General features: G+C 38.0%; 1 protein-coding gene across 17 annotated transcripts in view; it reads right to left on the bottom strand.

Moving 5' to 3' along the window:
• Positions 1-20455, bottom strand: part of RBM33 (RNA binding motif protein 33) — a 102617-nt gene that overhangs the window by 66197 nt on the left and 15965 nt on the right. For 9 of the 17 annotated variants that reach the window (XM_035570187.2, XM_035570190.2, XM_035570189.2 and 6 more), the window contains exons 4-9: positions 19434-19510; positions 17066-17366; positions 15846-15953; positions 9331-9502; positions 2401-2609; positions 223-538 (exon numbers count right to left, since the gene is read on the bottom strand). In XM_035570187.2, the coding sequence (XP_035426080.1) occupies positions 223-538; positions 2401-2609; positions 9331-9502; positions 15846-15953; positions 17066-17366; positions 19434-19510 (1183 nt within the window). The remainder of the gene's footprint in view (positions 1-222; positions 539-2400; positions 2610-9330; positions 9503-15845; positions 15954-17065; positions 17367-19433; positions 19511-20455) is intronic. The other 8 variants (XM_035570194.1, XM_035570188.2, XM_035570192.2 and 5 more) reach the window with 1 other exon arrangement.

The following is a 20455-nucleotide window of genomic DNA, read 5'->3' as shown; positions in this document are numbered from 1 at the left end:
TTTACTACTTCAGCTGGCCACAATCCAACAACAGAAGTGTATCACTGTCTTTTTTTTATATGAGTTTCTTTTTCACATCTTACTTCAGGAAAAGTATTTAAGGAAAAAAAAATATCAGCCCGAAGCACATTTCCATGAAGAGACAAACAAGTAAACTGTTGCTTCCCTGACAAAGGGCAAGATGCCTCATATGCTAACGACTGGGAAGCTCAGAAAGCTCACCTTGTACAGGCGTCACTACCGTCCCCTTGAAATGTGGATTTATGTGTATGTTCTTCGGTTGCTGAGGTGTCACTGGTGGTGGAGTCATCATTATTCTAGGTGTTTCTATCTGAGGGGGCATATGTAGCCCTGGAGGAGGAGAAGAATGATGCTGATGCTGTAAAGGAAGCAGAGATTGTAACTGTTGCTGTTGCTGCTGCTGCTGCTGTTGTTGTTGCTGCTGTTGCTGCTGCTGTTGTTGCTGCTGTTGCTGCTGGTGCTGGAACAGACTCCTAACAGGTTGCTGGTGTGTTGGAATTAACCTCTGTGAATGAGTCTAAAGTCAGACAAAAGAATAAAGTCAATAGGCTTTAAAGTTCATATAACCTGACACAAACCAGAACAAAATTAAGACACCTTTGGAGAACTAAGGCCAAGTATGAATGGAAAAAAAAACCTTTTCCTATAGCATCAAATTGAGTGGAACTGTTAAGATCCATCAGCACAGGAAAGCAAAGGAACAATCAATCAGGGACATTAATGTGAAGAGGGTGGCAAAGGGCAAGAAAAAGACAAAATTTGCAACTGAGCATCAGTAGTGCCTAGGATGCACACAGAGAACGTTACCAGAACACATTCATTTGTTCACGTATTTTTAACAGTGAAACTTCCTAATCTCATAGGTTAGAGTTCTGCATACGCTGCTGAAACTGCCATCGGCTGCAATACGATGCACTGAAATATAAGGCCCAACATCAAAGCAAATCCCCTAACTTTCGCCTCACGTATAGGAGAGCCTCTCTCTTCTTCTCTGCCTTAGAGAGAAGACAGACCTAACAGTAGGAAGAAAAGTCAAAGTACAAGTTAAGCTATATTAAGATATCAGTGCTGCCCATCTATCCATACTGCTTGAAAGAGAAAAACATTAAGCTGCTTTACAGACACCTTGAAAGATTCTTTTCATAACAAAAAGACAGTCTCTTGTTCAGCACTCTCAAACATGAGTAGCCAAAATCTTTTATAATAAAATAAATCAAGTTTTTCTTCAGACACATTCATTTTTCTACTTCTGAACTCACTGATACTATGGGTCAGCCCTAGGCCAGTAACTTTCAAATCATAGTGCACGAAGAGTCCCAAGCACACAACCTTTTAGTAACAAAGATGTGACATCTGTTTTTTTTTTTTCCCAGCAGCCACATACATCAAGCAAAGCAGCTACAAAGCATGCACAAGATATTATGATGAGCACAGAAGTGTTTACAACATTTAAGATCAAAATAAGTAGCAAAGACTGCAGCAATATAGAAAAAACAATTCCACCTTCACTGTTTTAAAACATTCCACTGCAGGGCTCTCAATCACTGAGCCAGCCACCAACTCCTGCTAGCGATCAGCACCTAGAGTTACTGCTGTTGGAAAAAGTCCCCTTTGTTTAATACGGATGACCTTGTCCTGCAAAGGCATTCACAAGCTTTGTTCTATAATCTCAGCTTCCAGTACACTGTAAAACAGTTAAAAAAAAAAAAAGTGAATCTGGGATACCTCTGGATCCTAAACCTACTGTGTTTTGGGATGGAAAAAGTAAAGTCTTCTATTCTGTCATACAAAGCACAGGCAGGAAAAAAAAATAGTAACAAAGTTAAATTTCATCTGAAAGCCTAAGAAACTGATTTATCTAGTGGTGATTACTTTCCTTCATATCTATTTGCCTCCACAGTAGTACGGTAGGAATAAACAGATTTTTTTAAAAATTAAAAAATTAAAGAAGTGTCAACAAAAAAAAATCAGTTTCAAAAAACTCAAAAATTATTTCACAGATTCTTTTTTTTTTTAAACTCATTTAGTAATGTGGGACTGAACATGTTCCCATGTTGCATGTAGAGGACTTCTCAAAGGAATTATCTTACTCCTCCACGCATATACAAGGCAGTAGAAAGCCTGATTATATGAGTCAAAATCTGCTTTTGATTTAGAGGCCTTGAGATTCCTCAGGTTGAGGCTGGTAGCAGGACTAATCCCATACTTTTATGATCACCACCTTATGCAGAGCCCACCTTGCCTAACAGCGCCCTGAAAGAGTAAAATGTGTGTGTAGGAATACCTATATTCCACCTTCATAAAGATTCACAATTTAGAATGCCTTTCATCATAATTCCTTGCAAGTACATTCAAAGAATACTAAGGGTTAAAAGGTACCATTGTCGATGGCTGGTTTGGCAGCAGTGCAGGCCTATGATCCTTCATTCTTCCCCTATCGTTATTGTCTCTCCTTTGTTCTCCCATTCCATGGCACATGACTGAGCCTCCTCTTCGCCCTCCTCTCCTTGAGCCATACCGTCCTTGTTTAAGCTGCCTTTCCCTTTCTTCAAATTCAAGTAATGCTGCTTTGGCTTCTGCAGAAAGTTCTGTTAAAAAAAAAAAAAGAGAAATATTTTAGCTTCAAGCTGAAAACACACAAAATACCATGAAAAACACTAGAACTACAGAAGCATCCCCGCAACTTAACAAAATTTGCAGGCACTTTGATCTCCTTTAGGTGGCATGTTAACATTTCATTAAAGACACCTTCAACAGCAAAAACCACACAGACACTTGTGTCTGGTGCACAGGCAAAAACTGGCAGGTGAATGAAACAAACATGAACAAAAAGGTTTGTTTTTCCTCTCACTTAGCCGCAGAAATGTCAGGCAGCAAAATGAAAGCCCAAGCAAACTCTACTATCAAGGATATGTTGAGTCTTCCATAAAAACAGATTTTACCCACCAGAATGTTTTGCACATGGGCGTATTCCATTTCTGGTCGATGAGGTGTTTTTTTTGCAGTATGTAACTGCTTATTTTATTTCTTGTACATGGCTGAAGAACCAACTGTGCTTCACAAGTGATAATGCCACGTGGAGCAGACTTTAAATTGTGTGCTCAGCTCAAGTCAAATACATAACCACTGCTAACACCCACCCAATCCACCCGACAGGCAGACACCAGAGAACAGATGGCACTCAACAAAAACTGCCAAGTTTGTTGGAAATCTGGGACAATGCTGATAAAACTAAGAGAAAACTATACAGTTACAGACCCGGGTAATCAAGTTATTTAGAAAGAAAATCCAAAACAGAATTCAGCAAGCACACTGTGACACTAGCAGCAGTGCCACTCACCAGGTTTTGGTTATTTAAGAGGAATAAAGTTGAACCCAGACTTGCAGCTGAGCATTTTGCCATGTGCCAGTCACATCTCTCGTTACCTCTGAAACTGACTTTTGCAGTTAAGAGCGAAAAATTAAACTAGTCTACAAGAAACACATTCCTGACCTATAAAAACATATTTTGAATTCATATGAATAACAATTAGTGCAAGAATTCCATTTTTCTATTAAAATGAAGTCTGCTCTTAAAGGAATCCGGGTATAGAGACCAATTTTTCAGGAGAAATTTGTTACTTGCTAATACTACAAGTAAAAGCTGCAGTATCTCAAGATCAGAATAGAAATATTTCTCATTTCACAGCACTCTTAAAGCAGCTATAAGACACTATAATAAAACCTCCTCTGCACAGCTACATATCCTCCATCAGGAATATATCATTAAGGACCTAGAGAACTATTAACGTTTCTTGCCAGTGCAATAGCCAAAGCTACTGAATCACCACCTTAAACATCTTCATAAGTAATCTCAGTCAGTTTTTGAAGTTGAGGATTGACAAAAGGGCATGGAAGGGTAAGAACAGCATAGTCCTGCTGCCGCAGTTGTCCTTACCTGGCTACCTGCAAGTACTACCTGCACAATGGAGCTGCAAAGGCTGTCAATTTGCATGTCCCAATTTTCAGAGGTATTCAACACCTGCAGAAAACTGGTGCTTCTCGGTTCTTAAAAGAAAAGCTTAGAACTTGCTGACAGTCCAAGAATACAGCAAACATGACAGACTGCCTAAAATCCCAGAATCTGCCCTATAGTTTGCTATTCCATTTCTGCACGTTGGTGGTACGTTTGTCTGCCTCCTTTCATTTCCCCTCTCTGACACTGGAATTAAGTGACATAAAAGCTCAAGTTACAACTGCATCAGATGTTCTTACAAGATGCTGCTTCTGCCCTAGTACCACCTCAGGAGATCAGCAGAGCCCCAGACGATCAGCAAAATCTCTTAGCATGCTTAGACAAGGGGCAGAGAATCACACTCCCAAAGTCTTTGTATGGTATTAAATGTGCACACTGTGTATTAGCAAGGAAAATTAAGATAACCATCCTCTCATCCAATGCAATCTAAAGCATTAGATGTGCCTAAAACAGTCACCCTATCCATCCTCTGCTGTCAAGGATGGAAAAAGCTGGTTTAATGGAAAGAACAGCTCTCATTCCAAACCTCCTTTCTGTCCATGCCTGAAGCAACTTCACAGGTTTCCGAGTGTGAAAGGGCTGACACTGGCTTTTAGTTGGTCTGCAGGAAGGAACTCAGCAAGTTAGTTTGGAAAGCAATGCTCAGTCATTGCAGCAAGTACCTATCACAGATATTCATTCAAAACACTGTTTCCTGTTAAACAGCTTAAAAGTCACACATGAGGAAAGCAAAAACCCAGGAAGACAGCTAGGCTTCCTACAAGACTATGTCTGAGTCTCTCAACCTCTTTAGCCCACGCTGGAGGACACTGAGTAGAAACAATGTTAGAAGGAAGAATGGGTTTCCCCAAACAAAATGACTTCAGAGAGCTATGCTGATTATGCTCTGGGAAGGGATGAGAGCATCCTGGTCAAAGTCAGTCTTGATGACCTTAAACATGTATGTGCATTTCACTCTCTTCAAGATGAAGACTAATAAATTATTTCCCTTCTCATTTTACACAAAAGTTCTCAAACTTTTACAGGCAGTGTCTTTAAATCAGAGCCACTGTATCCAGTTTTGCACACAGTTTCAGTTTTGCACACAATTTCACTTTCACTGATGAAACTGTGAACCTGAAAAAAAACATCCAACCCAGAACATAATCCCCATGAATTCATTACAGCAAGCACCATTACATACACACCACATCTCTGACCACAAAAGTACATTATAACCACTTGATTGGAAGACAAAGGAATATAAAATTACATTAACACATCAAGAATACATCCTCCACAATGTGCTGCGGAAGAAAACAGTGTACCTGTCAAGAATTTTGTTCACACACAAAACTGCAGGTTTAGAGCCTCAGAGACAGCCTACAAAAGAGAAGACTCCTGCAGTAAACTAAACTCATTCCCCATGAACACCCTGAGCTCTTTACATTGCTATCAATCACCATACAGCAAAGCACAGACCGCTCAGTTGCGAGGTGGGCTGTTTATCCCATTGCAGAGCACTGTGCCACACATGCAAAGACCTAGGAGAAAAAAATAGCATGGAAGAGGATTTTGCGGGGAGGGGAGCAGGGAAATGTCTTCCTTGAAAAACATCAGACGTTTGCCTCGAAAGGAAGTCAGACGCAGAGGAAGAGAAGATCATCGTTCCCTCCCTAGTCTCTTCTAAAGCACACCCAGGGATTCCTGTGAAAAGGCCACTGCTTCTCCCTGGTTGTGAGCTTGTGTGCGTCGTCACCAACATATGCTGGGCCAGGCTGGACGCAGCCCTGTCCCCCGCAAGCCACCAGCTCCTGCCTGCACCAGCCCTGAACAGAGGTCTCTGCTGCTACACCTGCCTTGGGCAGCTCTCAATTCAGATGCCCAGGCTTCAGTACCCCAGAATCCCTGTTGTTCTGGGTAACGTACAGATTTACAGCATGAATCCCATTCCACAATGTAAAGAAATACACGTGTTTATATATATATATATATATATATATATGCACATGTACCATCTGAATCGAGAGGGATTCAGAGAGAGAGGGACTCTTCTCCCATTTTATTTATTTTTCTCCCCATCATGCAGACTTGTAATGTGATCACATCTTGTTCTTCTGCACACAGTGCAACAGAGTGACAGTGAAACCACTCATCTTAATTTCCTAGTCTTGCCTGAAATCTCAGCCAGTAGGTATCAGCAAACAAAAACTAAGTAGAACATAACAGGAAGTAATTCCACATATATAAACCATTGTTATCAGCTTGCAAGGGAGTCTGCATAAGTGTAGGGGTTTGTTTGCTTTTTTGTTTTTAATTAGCTATACAGAGAACAATTCACTTTGGCAATGCCAAAGTCTCTTCTTTTTCTTCATATTTCTTTATGAGTAGATCCACAGCATAATTACAACACCAACTCGACAACAATTCAATCACATCCACTGAAAGTTATTTGATTCTCGTCAAAAATGATAAACTCAGCACCTCTAGAAAAATCAATTTAACAGTTGTCCAACAAAACCTCTCCTTTAAACTTTTTATAGCACTACTGTATCTTGGATAACAAAATATTTTGGAAAAATCTCAGCTACATTTATGCGAATACACTGTATTTTTGCATGGTTTTACTAGCACACGCTCTAATCTTGACTGTACAGTTCTCTCACATGCACATATTTAATGCAGTGAATCAGCAATTATTCTTCTAGTGTCTCTAAGTGTCAAGATTAATTTCACTATCCCTGGTAATAAAATGGTTTCAAATGACATCTTTAATCAGCAAGTAAGAATGCACTCCTCCAATAGAGACAAGCTGTCACAAAAGGTCACCAAAAAGTGACAGGATGGAAATTACGTTTGTAACTTCAACTGAAATGTTAATTTCTCTATAAGTGTTTTCTCAACTATGTTCAGATTTTAAAGTAAGGAGATGTAGCTCTCCAATGAAGTTTCATTTTTAAACCAGTAGTGTCTAAAAACCTGTTCTATAATCTCAAAAGCTGATATTTATATGCAAGGCATTTTTGCTGTTTAACTTTCCACCAGGCATTTGGTCTCTTATCAAGAGAATAACACAAAAAAATAGACTAAATAGAAATCTTTTCACAACAGCAAGATTATATTTTTTGCAAGGACCAGTTAAAAAAAGCTGTTTACAGATTCACGTACATTTGCATCACCTTTTACACCAGAGCAACATCCCTGATCACCCGCAGAAGTCGGTCTTGTTCTGATCACTGTTCTTTTAACAGCTGAGCTCTACTATAGTTTCTTCTCCTTGGCTAGTCTTGTTTTTACGTTACACTACTGAGTAAACCCATAGATATATAAAAATGCATGGAACTGTCATTTACCTTGTAATTACACACTGAGATTTAGCTATTCCAATGTATTCTTACCTTGAGATGATCCTGTTTTGTAAGGCTACCAGCACCTTTTGTATAAATGGGATACAGCCTGTACCGTTTTATGGTTGAAAATGCATTTTGAACACACCTCAGCTAAAATATCCCTTGCCCCTATAGATTACTTTTGTGTCTGAACCCTTCTAGATGGTTCCCTTCAGGCTTATTTTAGTCAATATCAACACCTGCTTATACGAAAATGTTAAATAAAGGCCTACAATACACACTTTGCCTGAAACTGCAAGAACTATACAATAAATACAAACAAAAGACCTTGATTCAAAGTCACGCGCTGATGTCTCTCAGAGCACAACAGGAATACTACTGTGAAAGGCCGGTTCAGCCTTTGCAGCTGACTCCTTGTTGCTCATGAATAAGTCCTCATAGCCACAACACTTTTACTCTAGAGGTAAGGCTTCTCATTTTTCACGTGCACAGTAAAAGCCCAAACTGCGCAAGCATATTATAGGAGGAGGAGGAGAAGCAACTCAGAGAAAAATCCTTAGAACTGACTCCCATTTTAAGGCAGGCCTTTTAAGGGAAAAGGAAAATTTAACCAGGACAGGTCCTGGCAATCTAAGTAGGTGCTCCAGAAATGAAATTTCAAAATGCCATGTTGCCCCAAAGACACTGTCTCACCTGGAAAGAAAGCAGAAGCACCCAGCTACCAAGTTTGGGCTGTGTGGGACCCATCTTACAGCAATCCTGCGTGAGGAATTCATACCTACAGCCTGGCAAAACTTAGAAATACCATCAAAATATATCTTCTCCCAGTGATATCTGGCAATTAGCCAAAACGAAGTGACAATTTGCCTTCATTACCAGTTCAACTCTCTCTCTTGCATACCTTGATTCTCTTCAAAAGATCTGACCTTTTAAATTGATACTTTGGTTCAACACCGAAACTATGAGAATAGCATACCCCTCCAAAAGCAAAACTTAACTTCTACCCATCTCACTATCACCATTTTAACTTTTTTTTTTTTGAGCATTACCACCACTGTAAGCACATCACGAAGGGCAGGACGGGTATCCCCAGTAGGACAGGTACATGTCAGAGTTTTAAAAACTCCAGGATCAAATACTCAAGTACCCAAGACACACAGCCGGTCTTGAACTCTCGGAAAGTCTTGAGCTCTCAAAAAACAAACCAGTATCATTCTATTTACAAACTAAACTGGCAGTTGTAAGACAGTTGCATATCTACTGCTTCTTCTGGAAATAACAGTGTCAAATTCATTAGCCACATGGAGCTTATGTTACAACACTCCCTATGAAGAAAAACTACTCTTTTAGATGCTGCCTAATAGAATAAAGTCAGTAGGAGACACTCCCATAGTTCCACCTTAGAAAACCTGAAAAGATAAGATGGAGGTTCTATATTTTTCTAACACCGTAAGTACATTTGCAGATCAGCAAGTTAGAACTTCTCTAGGCCAAACTAACAGGGGGAACACGATAGGTTCGTAACACACTCACATTCCTAAGGGGAAAAATTGCAAAAATACAGGTATTTGACAGCGGAACAGAAGTAACAAGATCTGTGTTATAAAGTGTAAATCTTCCAGGCAATAAAGTCTAAAGGAATTCCTTAAATTGCATCGCACCACAATAAGCAGTGAAACAAAGATCAGACAGCTGCAGCTTGAAAACATGAAAGCTTTTAAAGACACCACAAAAGTGTCAGGGAACAAGCATTGTGCTAGTTTTCAAAATATTGTAAGCTTAAACATTACCACCAAGGAGACAGACACTAGAAATGACTTTGGACAATTTGGATTTATGCCAGTCTAAGTTAGAAAAGGGCTGTTCTATCTTTTGCCAAACTCATTCCTAAAAGTTCTAGAAAGCCTCTTTTAGTTTATTTTGTATTATAGCTCTTCAAAATAGTCCATTGCCACAGAATCTCACCTAGAGTTTCTGGAATGTTTCTCCTTTCTCTTGTCACATCTGAGAGCCTAATTATCGTTCCTTCTTTCCGTTCAGTTTTGAAACGTAATCGTCCAGATTCTTCATCATCATCCTCCTCTTCATCAGATTCCTCTTTTGTCTCGTCTTGAAGTTCCAGAGATTCAATAGCTGCCTGAATCACAAAATACAGAGGATATGCAAACTGAAAAATCTACTTTCTTGTGATCAGTGAGATTCAGAAGACAATGCATTTTTTTTAAAAGTCCCTTTGTACAAATTTTACTGGCATTATATATTATAGAAACTCAATGAATATTAAAGCTTTAGCAATATATATATATATATATACACACACACAATTTATTATATGTTCTGCATCTGTGTAACATCTACCAAGAAAACTTACTTTGATACAATACTCTAGGGCAGGTGGAATCTCCAATTAGAACCGCCACCTGATTAGTAAGTAGCTGCTTTCGCACACAGAGTGACATTCCATCACTGAATTGACTAAGATGCAAGCCTGGGACACAACCAGATTCACATAATCCAAACACTAATTTTTATTTATTTTTTTTTTAATTCGCTAACAACTGCCAGTAGCATGTTGAAGAAAAATACAGGTAACCTCACATTTCTCAATTTTATTCCTCCAGGTACACATAATTGTACTTGTCTTTACTTTTTCCACTCCTTGACTATTTCCCAGTTTTAATTCAGCAAATGATGAAGAGAATGGAGAAAAGGATTGCATAAAATTTGAATATACTAAACTTGTATATTGGAATGCTATTCCCTTGTCCTCATTTACTTTCCAATTCTCTCTGTAACGGAGAACATTTATTCAGATGAAAATTCCCAAATGAAAATGGATTCCTCACCTTCAAATTAAAATATATAAATAAATGTCATTGCCCTGTGCTGGCAAGATAAAATAAACGCTCCGAATGTTACACAAGTTATATTTGATTTCTAGAATTGAAAATTAGAAATGTTCTAATACAGTATGATTTTCCATAAAATATTTGGTTACTGTAGATCTGGCTTTTTTTTTTTTTTGTAGAAGCCTACTTGCTCATTTCTTAGAGCCTGCACGTGCAATCTAATTCTTTGTAAAGCTGCTAAACAGATCACAACTTCCATGCTGCTTGAAGACAGTTAAAAAGTGAGTGAAATGTAACACGCAAGAAATGGTTTAATCTTCTAATTAACCAGATCAGTGCAGTAATTTATACGGAAAAGGCAAAGCGTGTCAGCCACGTAGACAGATACTAAGTCAAACACCAAGGAAGAGAGTAAATAGCATAATAGTAGAAGAGACTGCAAATTTCCTCACAAAAACACAGGAAACAAGATACAAGAAGAGACAGGATCTGGCAAGACAGTCTCAACTATAAAAGGCAGCACACTAAGAACTCAAGCTCAAAGCTTCAGCAGCTTCCACCTGGTGAAGACACGATCTGTATGCTCAGTTACCGGGCTTCAATGGGCTACTGATCCCACCTTGTTTTCAACCTGCTGTCTCTTTATCTCAGATTGTATTTTATCCATTCTAAGCACATATTCAAGCATTGTACTCCCTGACTAAAAACGTTTAAAGATATAGCTAACATAACAGTCTACGTTTACACAAAGCTTTAATTCTTATATCTGTTAGAGATATTTTATAAACACAATTTATCATCAAATAGCACAGTTAAAAACAACAGATAGGATCGCAGGCAAAGAAAATCCTTCAAGACTGAAAGAAATGCAAGCCCCAAAAGCAAACCCAAATTGAGAACAACTGGTCTGATTAACATATCCATGGAAAATCAAAGCACCTCAGAGGAAAGGCAGTTGAAACTTGTGGAACAAGGGAGTCATGTTAGAAAGGGAAGAGATGTTAACATTGTTTAATAAAAACAAACAACAATTAAAAGAGGGGGAGAGAGAGAGTTAGAATTTTACTTTCAAAACAGGGACTCCCAGAAGGGAAAGGAGTAGCAAAACCTCCATCAAATCTATGTTTTAAACTATCATAAAACCTGTAATTTCACTGTTCCAATGCTCGTCTTTAGGGTTTCTCCCTTCAGGATCTCAATTTGGGAGTCTGAATCGAAGCAGCTGTTTTATGAAACAAGCTCTCGCTGCTCTGAGCCTCCTGCTTTTATTTTAGAACATAAACCCCAGACACATCCATTTTCTACCTTCGTGCCTCTTTAAGGCTGTGCTGGGATTACACTTTTCACTCATCAAAGCCAGGTCTCAGTTACATAATTTCCTCTATGAGTGCAAAACTTACTCGTGCAAGGCTCTATGTGTAGCTCAGACTACAGAATGATTAATGTGGTCTGCACTGTCCTGAGAAATCTTGACGTGCTCTAATGAAATGCTACAGAGAATACCTGTGGAAACTGCTGCCTTTCACTATTTATTTATTCTGGAGGGAAAAAAAAACATTCTGAAAAAAAAAATGCAAGTTGTAACAGAGTACAAAATAACTTCTTCCCTGTGCAACATTTAGAAAATATTTATTCAACTTTCCTTCACCAGTATAACTTTATTCTTCTTAGCCATTTATACCAATTCTGTAGTCTTTCGGGTAGTACCTCACATTATTCACCACCTATTACCAAACAACAGCCACACAGGCGTTAAATATCAAAGACAAAAAAATCAAAGGAGCTAATGAAAAAACAAGCACCAAGGAAAGGCAACACTGAGAATGCTAACTGACCCATGTCCACGTCTGATTATACGTATTATTGAGGGATTTATATTAGCTGCGATGGAGACACAAACATGCCTGACAGCCAACCATATGTTCTCTACATATAGCTACAGGAAAGGTTATCTGAGCTGTGTAGGAGCATACACCCCTTCCCCTGCGATTTGTACAATAGTTGTAGCATGCAAGACTTCTTCTGATCATCTTTTCTATCATTCAGCATAATAGGAGTTATTTTCCCCAATATTACAGTATATAGACATATAGAATTTCAGAAGAAATTCATTCAGGAAAGGACACAAGCACAGGCACAGAATTAATAGCACTTGAAGGATTCTATTTAATACTAGCTAATCATGAATATCTCTGCATATACATCAACAGTCCTTGAACAGCCACTTGAGGTCACTTGACTGGACTAGTCAGCCAAGGCTTCTTAGCAGCTCTCCTCAAAGGGAGCTTAACATTTCCCATTATGACACCTTGTACTAAGCTATCGAAGAGCTTTACTGATTTTTCATTATGAGGAAAAAACAGTGACCTTTCCCCTATCACAAGGTCAAAGTTTTCTGCCACACTCATTAGACAATTATGCCATAAATCCCAGTCATTCACCAGAACTCCCCACGCTGGGTTACGATCTGCTACACAGCAAGAATGAGTGTTCCCGCCCAGTTTACCGTGCAGCTGCAGGACTGATAACAGACGTAGAAAGCCCAAGGAAAGCAGGAGAAAACGCTAATCAGTGTGATAAATGCTCATCTTAGCACAGGATCCTAAGCACGGGATTGGCAAGTTTTTGCCAGTGCTAAGATGCATAAACCAGGCTGAGTGTCATAAGGTTAAACCAGATCCCTTCCACACGGAACATTACAAATCAGAAACAAAAACTTTTATGAAATCGCTGGCCTATGGTAGTCCCCGGTTGTTTGCTAACACTGAGGCAGCAGCAGTTGTTCAATCCTAAGGGATCGAGAGAGAAACAGAGCAGATAAGATGTTACATCTATTCCAAGGAAAAGTCCATTTCACAGATGCAAAATGGGAATAAAAAACAAACCGAAGAGTTTCTAAATATTTTTCTGAACATTTAAAATTTGACTGTTCTGATTTGCACTTTTTCATCATTTACTTCCAGGCTGAAAGATTTTATCTTCAAACTTCAACAAAAGAACCAAAATGCATGAGTTTTGGTTAAACACAGATGGAACAATCTTATAACAAACATAGACATTGGCTTTTTTTGGTCTACATTTTATCAAAAGAAAACAAGTATGCAGCATTTCTTCATGAAATATGTTCCTGATCAAAGTCCTCGTCATTTCTTATCAGCACAAGCCAAGACATGGTTTAAATTTATACAATGAGAAACCCCCATCATAGACTTCACAGGAGATTAGTTCCAATACTAAAATGACAAAGAAAATATGAATTTGATTTTAGGTGGTCACATTTTTATGAATATTTCGTAGACGTCATTAGCGATATCATTCTTCTAAGAAGTATTTAGGACATAACTCATGTAACTGATAGTTTTACGAAATCTATCTGCTGCTGAAACATCTTGGCGTTGAGATTTCCTTTGTACCTTATAAAGGTAAAAAAATTTTATGAAGCACTGCTAGGGTTTTCAAGGAAGCTCCATGAAGACTCTTATTAATTCAAAATCCAAGTTCTGAGCACCTTTTCAAATGAAATATCAAGTGAAAAACCATGCCCTGAAACCGATCTAGACAAAGATAAATTTTTCCTGCCCCTCCCTCCCACCTGAGTGCCCCTAACAGGTCTCTCTCCCTTTCCTGCTTCATCAGTTTCCCCCAGCAAGTTCCAATCCTATGGCCAGCCAGCTTTTCTCTTGACTTAAAAAAAATTCTTCATGAAGCATAATAGGATTGTCTATTTCTGTAATGTGGAACTGCTTAAAATACAACACTGCAGAACACTTTTCTCTATCAGCTCTCTCTCCATTATTCAGATGCCAAATCTCAATCAAAAAAGTAACAATGCTATTTGTACCTCACCTACTACAGCTTTGTTCTTGCCCTGTATTTTCTACAGGAGAATGCCAACGACTACCCTTGTTTACAAGCTGTGAATGTTATGAGATTTAATGAAGAGTGCCCGTTATGTAACATTCAAATAAAAAAATTGGCGTTGGAGCCCTAAGTGTCACCTACAAGAGTGCATACTTTGCAAAGGTTCTCTTTGTGGTATCCTCATCGGAAGATTCCAACTGATAGCCTAAAAACAAGGCTAAATACGATACATCTGGAATAATAAAGGAATTAAAAGGTAGTACTGTTTTGGAAATAAAACTGTGGAAACCTGCAAGGTGTAAGAATGAAGTCAGAATGGAGATCAACGGAATAAAGATGAAGCCAGCACATTGACATGATATGACAAACAAGTTCTCTAAAAGTTCTATTAACAAAGTCAATTAAAAACACATTAACGGTGCCTTTCAAATGAAAGGAATTTAACTCTGAATTAGACAAATTTAGACAACATTTATTACAGAACTGACTAGTTTATAGTCTAAAAATGAAGCTGTGCTTTTTTAAAGCAGTCAGTTTGACAGCGAAGAACAGCTATGTACTTAATTTTACATAATGTACCATGCTCTCAGCCTGTGGCTGCAGACAGAACAAGTGCATCAGACTGCTTATAAAAACACCAGGAGGAAACCATTTATCCAGTGAACGGACAAAAAAATAGATCTCTAAATGCTGTAAAGGTTTTTGGAAGAGTAGATTTAATTTTTAGGAAATAAACTATGTTTAATATATATTTGTTATAGACTGTCACGACTGCACAGAAAAAGAGTGAACAACATAGGTGGGTTCCTTTCAATGTGTCTCTGTTCCTCTACCAAAGAATGCTGGTTTATTATCATTTTGATGCAACTAAAGAATATCACAGCACACCCATTTGTTAGAACCTTACAGAAGAATGCTGCTTTGTCTTTGAGGAATTAATTTTCTGATGAGCTCAGGCTCCAAAGAGGGAACACACTCTGACTACACTTCTCAGCAGGTATTACACTCAATCCTATTTAATTAAGAACTGGATAAAAGTAATATGAAAACGGATTCCTGGTGGGGAAAGGAAAAAAAATCCCTTTGCAATCCACACCAAAAGCTTGCTGCAAATTATTAACAGGTATGATACCACTGTTTCAGGCTATAACAAGTGAACATATACTTGACAGCTTTTGACATAAGCTTTCTTCTCACAAATGATGGAACTCATTTTCTTTCCCAAACAAAGAATTAAAATAAACTTCATAAAAAATTCTGTCCCAATACAACTTCTTTCAAAACAACGATCTGGTCTTTGCGTTTCTGACTACGGAACTGCCGTTCTGACATACAGAACGTTTCATGTTCATACTCCTCAAAATGGGTTACGTGAGAGCTATACACTCTCAACAGCAGTGAATTATCTGTCTGGAAAACAACGCACCGTAACTACCTGAGATTTTAACAGACAACCTAAATATGACATAGTGTTACTATCATTCTCCTACTGAAAAGCATCCCTGAAGTTTCTAGTGCTGAAGCCAAGATGAAACATTGTCACTTTGAACTCTCCCTTATGATTTTCAGCCCAAGGGGCAGACTTTAAAATTTTTTTTTAATACCTGACAATACAGATGCTATCGCAACTCATCCTACATAAACAGTAATGCCACTAATAATCCAACATTGGCAAAGCTGCATCAGCTCTTACCCACCAATATTCACAATTCCAGAAATTCAAATTCTGAAAAATCATTAATTTGATTGTCCATTGAATTCACCACATACCTCTTCTGATTCATTTGTTATTGTCTGGGGTTCTTCCAGCTCCTCATCAGCTGTATATTCTTGTTCTTCCATTGCTTGCTCATTGTATGACTGCATGTAATCTTCGTCCTAACGGAATAATGCAAGAAGATGAAAAGACAGGCAAACTTTACAGAAACACAAACCTGTCAAGAAAAGGTGTCTGTATGCATTGTTATTGTTACCAGAACTGGAAGAGAGGTATTGTATCTATCAGAATTCTCAATTATAAGTGACAGATTATATACCATTACCACGGCTTTTAACTAGACAATTTCAGTATTACCAAAATTATAACCAAAACATTTTTATATCCCAGCAATGGCATCACAAAGATCCTGTCTATTACTGCTTAGCCCATCTACTTCTGTATTTCATTTTGATTACAAATTCAAGAACCAAAAACTGCAGTAATTTCTTTCTAAAGGAAGTATGCACCTATAGCACGTATATGTTAATATCAGGTTTCAGCTCATCAAAAATGTAAATATTCTTACAAGATTCTGCAATTATTTGAGTTACATTCTGCACAATCCTGAGCAACTCTCTACAATTCTCAACAATAAAGTAGAGAAAAAGTTTGCTGAGATTTTAAGGCATCTCACTGATCAGATACAGTTTTAATTAAAATTGAATCATTTAACTAGCAATTAAATGTACCATGTGTTCTCTAATACACAGTTTAAATTATACCAAATTATGCAGGTGACATTTTCTGAACTAACCTCCAATCTCTTTATTCAGGTTTAGACAGTTCTCACTTACAAAAAGGATGAACAAGCAGGACATCAATCACTTTGGGATATTAGCACCTTAAAGATGTCTTTAGCAGGTCAATAATCTTTTCACCTTCGAAGGACTTTATCAGATCTTGTCTAAAGCCTGGATAAAAGCTTTTGCATTAAGTACTTCTAACAATTGGCAGTGTATCTCCACCACACAAAGCTGTTTTCTTCCTTAAGGATACAATCCTCAAGGTCATGATTCTCAACTGCCTTCCAGCACGACAAAGGAGCATTACCTACTGCCAAACAAGCTGTCAACACAAACTTTGTCACAGCCTAGATAAAGAAACCGGCAGACAGTGATAATAGGTCTAATTTCCCCTACTCCCTAGGGAGGTAAACAGATTTCAAATCAGTCTGAAACCCTATGCACATGAAGCAACGTTATCTTTGAAGATACAATAGAAAGAAACTCACTGGAAATTCATCTAGGGGTTCATTGATTTCAAGGTCTAGCACTTCATCATCTTCTCCAGGCTCTTCCCCATATTCTATTTGGTCTTCTGTCAGTTCAGGATCATTGCCTTCATAATGTCCTTCCTCTGCATACTCTGAAGCATACTCTTCAGGTGCTTCAGATTTGTCGTAACCAATTTCATCTTCCCCTTGGTCGTACTCAGACTCATGTTCTATTGATTCATCATTGATGGTCTCAGAGAGTTCGTAGGATGTAAGCAAGCCAGATGTAGCATCGAGGCTAACTGTGACACCTTGGGAACTATAGCATAGGGGAAAAAGATTCAAAGGTTGAAATATAACAGTCAAGCGTACTCACAAAGACTTAGCAAAACAAAGCCAACAGACACATATTCTCTAAGTTGGTAGACAAAATGATACCTCACACACTATTTGACTCCATGCCATACTTTCATAATGCATACTGTCTTGCAGCTTATCACGAACTGCAGGCTATTTGACCAGGGGAATCAAACCAACCAGATGGTTTAACAGGTCAAACTGGCAAAAGTCCTGCTCAGTAACCAAAGCAGGCTGGATTTAATTTTAATTCCAAGACTAACAAAAAAATCCACAAAATTACTATAATTGCATCTGTTTTCCCAATCTCTCAAAATAAACTGGTGAATTGGTTTTTTATTAAATGCATTAATATTGCTCCTTCTTCATTACCTTGAATCCGAACTTACATTTTATGACAGATTTCATGTTCTACTTTATGTAAAATATATAGTCAAATTTACAAATATATATGTATGCCTAAGGCTTAAAATTAGTGCACAGACAATGAAAAAAGCAATCGAAATGAAAAACAGAAAGATTATTATCTGGAGAAAAAGCAAAACTCAGAATTTACTGTTTACAATAGCTACTGTCATCAACACATAAAAGAGTGACTCACCAGCTGCAGACTACTTATAAAAGCAGGGAGAAAAAGCTCTTATTGATTTGAGAGTTCTGGGTACAAGGAAAACAAAGATTGTTTTTTGTTGTTTTTTAGATTACATTCCTATTATTTACTATTTTCATAAGTCTGGGGGCACAAGTTCCAGGCAGCTTTGAGCAATTTGCATCTATCAGACGGAGAAGATGTAATACAATAAGCAAAACATTATGCAGGATTATCATTATCCTCCCAACTATAGAGGCATAGATGAGTTTCAATGGAAACAAAGGGAGAGGAGTGGACCAAGGCTTTCATATCCTGGCAATAAAGCTGCTAAAAATGCAGAGATCTGCTTCCACTGCGTAATACTATCACACCCCTGGTACTTCCTCAGCACTAGTGCAGTCATATGGCTATCCCTGCTGCCCATGGCCCACAAAGAGGAAATCCAGAGCAGAAACAGGGAGGACTAACTGGGACTACCCACGTTGAAGGGAACACTCAAACTCTCACTCCTCCAGGGAGAACAGCAGCCAGTAGAGAGATTGATGGTCTCAATGGTGAGGTATTTCACCCCGCCTTCATCAATCCAATACAGGGAGACGTCCCTCGTCCTAATCCACGCCAAGGATAGAAAGGAGATCTCGGAGCAACATGAATATACCCCTTCAGAACATACACATATACAGCACGACATCAAGGAAAAGCAGCCAGGAAAGACAGAGAGCATTAAATGCAGCAGTGATACTACATCACTTCTCCATCACAAGCATCTTGTAATCCCTTCTAGTCCAGCTTGAAAAGTGGAACTATCAGGACTTTTGTTTTGATTTGTAGCACCCATAATTAAGCACTGGATCCGTATCAACACGGAGTATTCACAGGGCAGGTTCCTCACCGAACTCCCATGGAAGTAAAACCCTGCTCAACCCTACAGACCCCATACAAATTTCCTGCTGTGTACTGTACACAAATATTTAAGCCACATTTCATGCTTTAGAAACTATGGAGATCCCCTCCTTAAGGTCTCAGGAGGTAAGATACATTTTTAAAAGCAGGATGGCAGCAAAAAAACGAGATGAAAGCCTACAACAATAGAAAAAGCACAGAACAAGAGCTCTGTAAGTACTTACAAACAGTTCTAAATAGCATAGGAAATGATACGGTTTCTTCTTTAAGCTTTCTGGATATTTTTTATAGTTTTGGGTTATGTTCATTTTATTAGATTCAAATAAATAAGCATTGTTTTACTGACACATTAACAACGCCACTGAACACATATATACATATAGTTAAGTAGTTGACTGAATAATAAGCAAAACTACTTAACGTATGTAACTAGTAACTACTAAACTGAGTTATTATCAGTAGTAGTAGTCAAAAACTTACAGGTTATACATATAGCATAATAGTTATTCAAAACACAGGATTTAGAAAAGATACCCAAATTCTTGTTCCTCTTCATTGTCACTTTGCAGAAGATCGTCGTTCAGCTCCTCATCTGACAAGTCTGACTGATTCTAGGTTTCGGAAAAAGTCAATCATGAGCATAAAATATGGATACAAACTATAGAAACTACTTAGTGTTCAGAATTTTTTTTTTAAATGAGGATCTTCAACGAAATTGCCCAATGCAACAAGAAAAAAATATATCACTCGAGATAACAAATCTGTAAATAAATGTTTGATGGTTGAACAGAAGTTTCCAAAACTCGAATCTGCCCAGCTATCAAGACTATTCACTGAAGTATTTCCAAATATAGCCAAAGATGACAATTCACTTAAAGAAATACCAGGATGAGAGAAAGGTTAGCATTATTTAACTGCCCTGTGACCCTGATACATTAGGCAAGTCAAAAAAAACACTGAATTGCTCTTTTTTTTTTTTAAATGAGCAGATACTTAGGAGCCTGGAGAAATGATATAATGATATTAAGAACATTGACAAAGTGTTTATATAATGATATTAAGAACTCTGACAAAGTAGTTTTCAAGTGAATTAAAAACAATATTGTGCCTTTTCTGAACTCCTCCTAATCTGTCGATCATATTTTCAGTTGCTTCATACATTTATTCTGTTTTATTTTGTTTTAAATAATTACACTGCAGAAGAGATAACTACAGTTTTGCTCGGCAACATTATTTCCATCCCCCTGAAGTAATGGGGGCAGAAAGGTTACACAAGGGTAGACTTATCTAAAAGTACTTGGATGAGATTAAGTAGAAGCAAGTTTAGCCTAAATAGCTCAGGGAAAACTTCCTGAGAAACCTATTATTACTCCACCATGTAAGTCCATACCCAGAGATACTGCTGAGAGCTCTGGAAAACTGAAAATAAGACTAAGAAAAGCAAAAGAACACGTAATACATTGGAGAAATCTAGTATCACTTTATATTCATACAGACAAATTTTAGTAAATAGCTTTATCAACTTTGTTTCAACTACAAAGATTTAATGTTAAGTG

Source organism: Cygnus atratus, chromosome 2, assembly GCF_013377495.2.
Source record: "Cygnus atratus isolate AKBS03 ecotype Queensland, Australia chromosome 2, CAtr_DNAZoo_HiC_assembly, whole genome shotgun sequence".
Lineage (NCBI taxonomy): Eukaryota > Metazoa > Chordata > Aves > Anseriformes > Anatidae > Cygnus > Cygnus atratus.
Note: the sequence above shows the minus strand (reverse complement) of the source record. Positions and strands in the feature narration are given on the sequence as shown.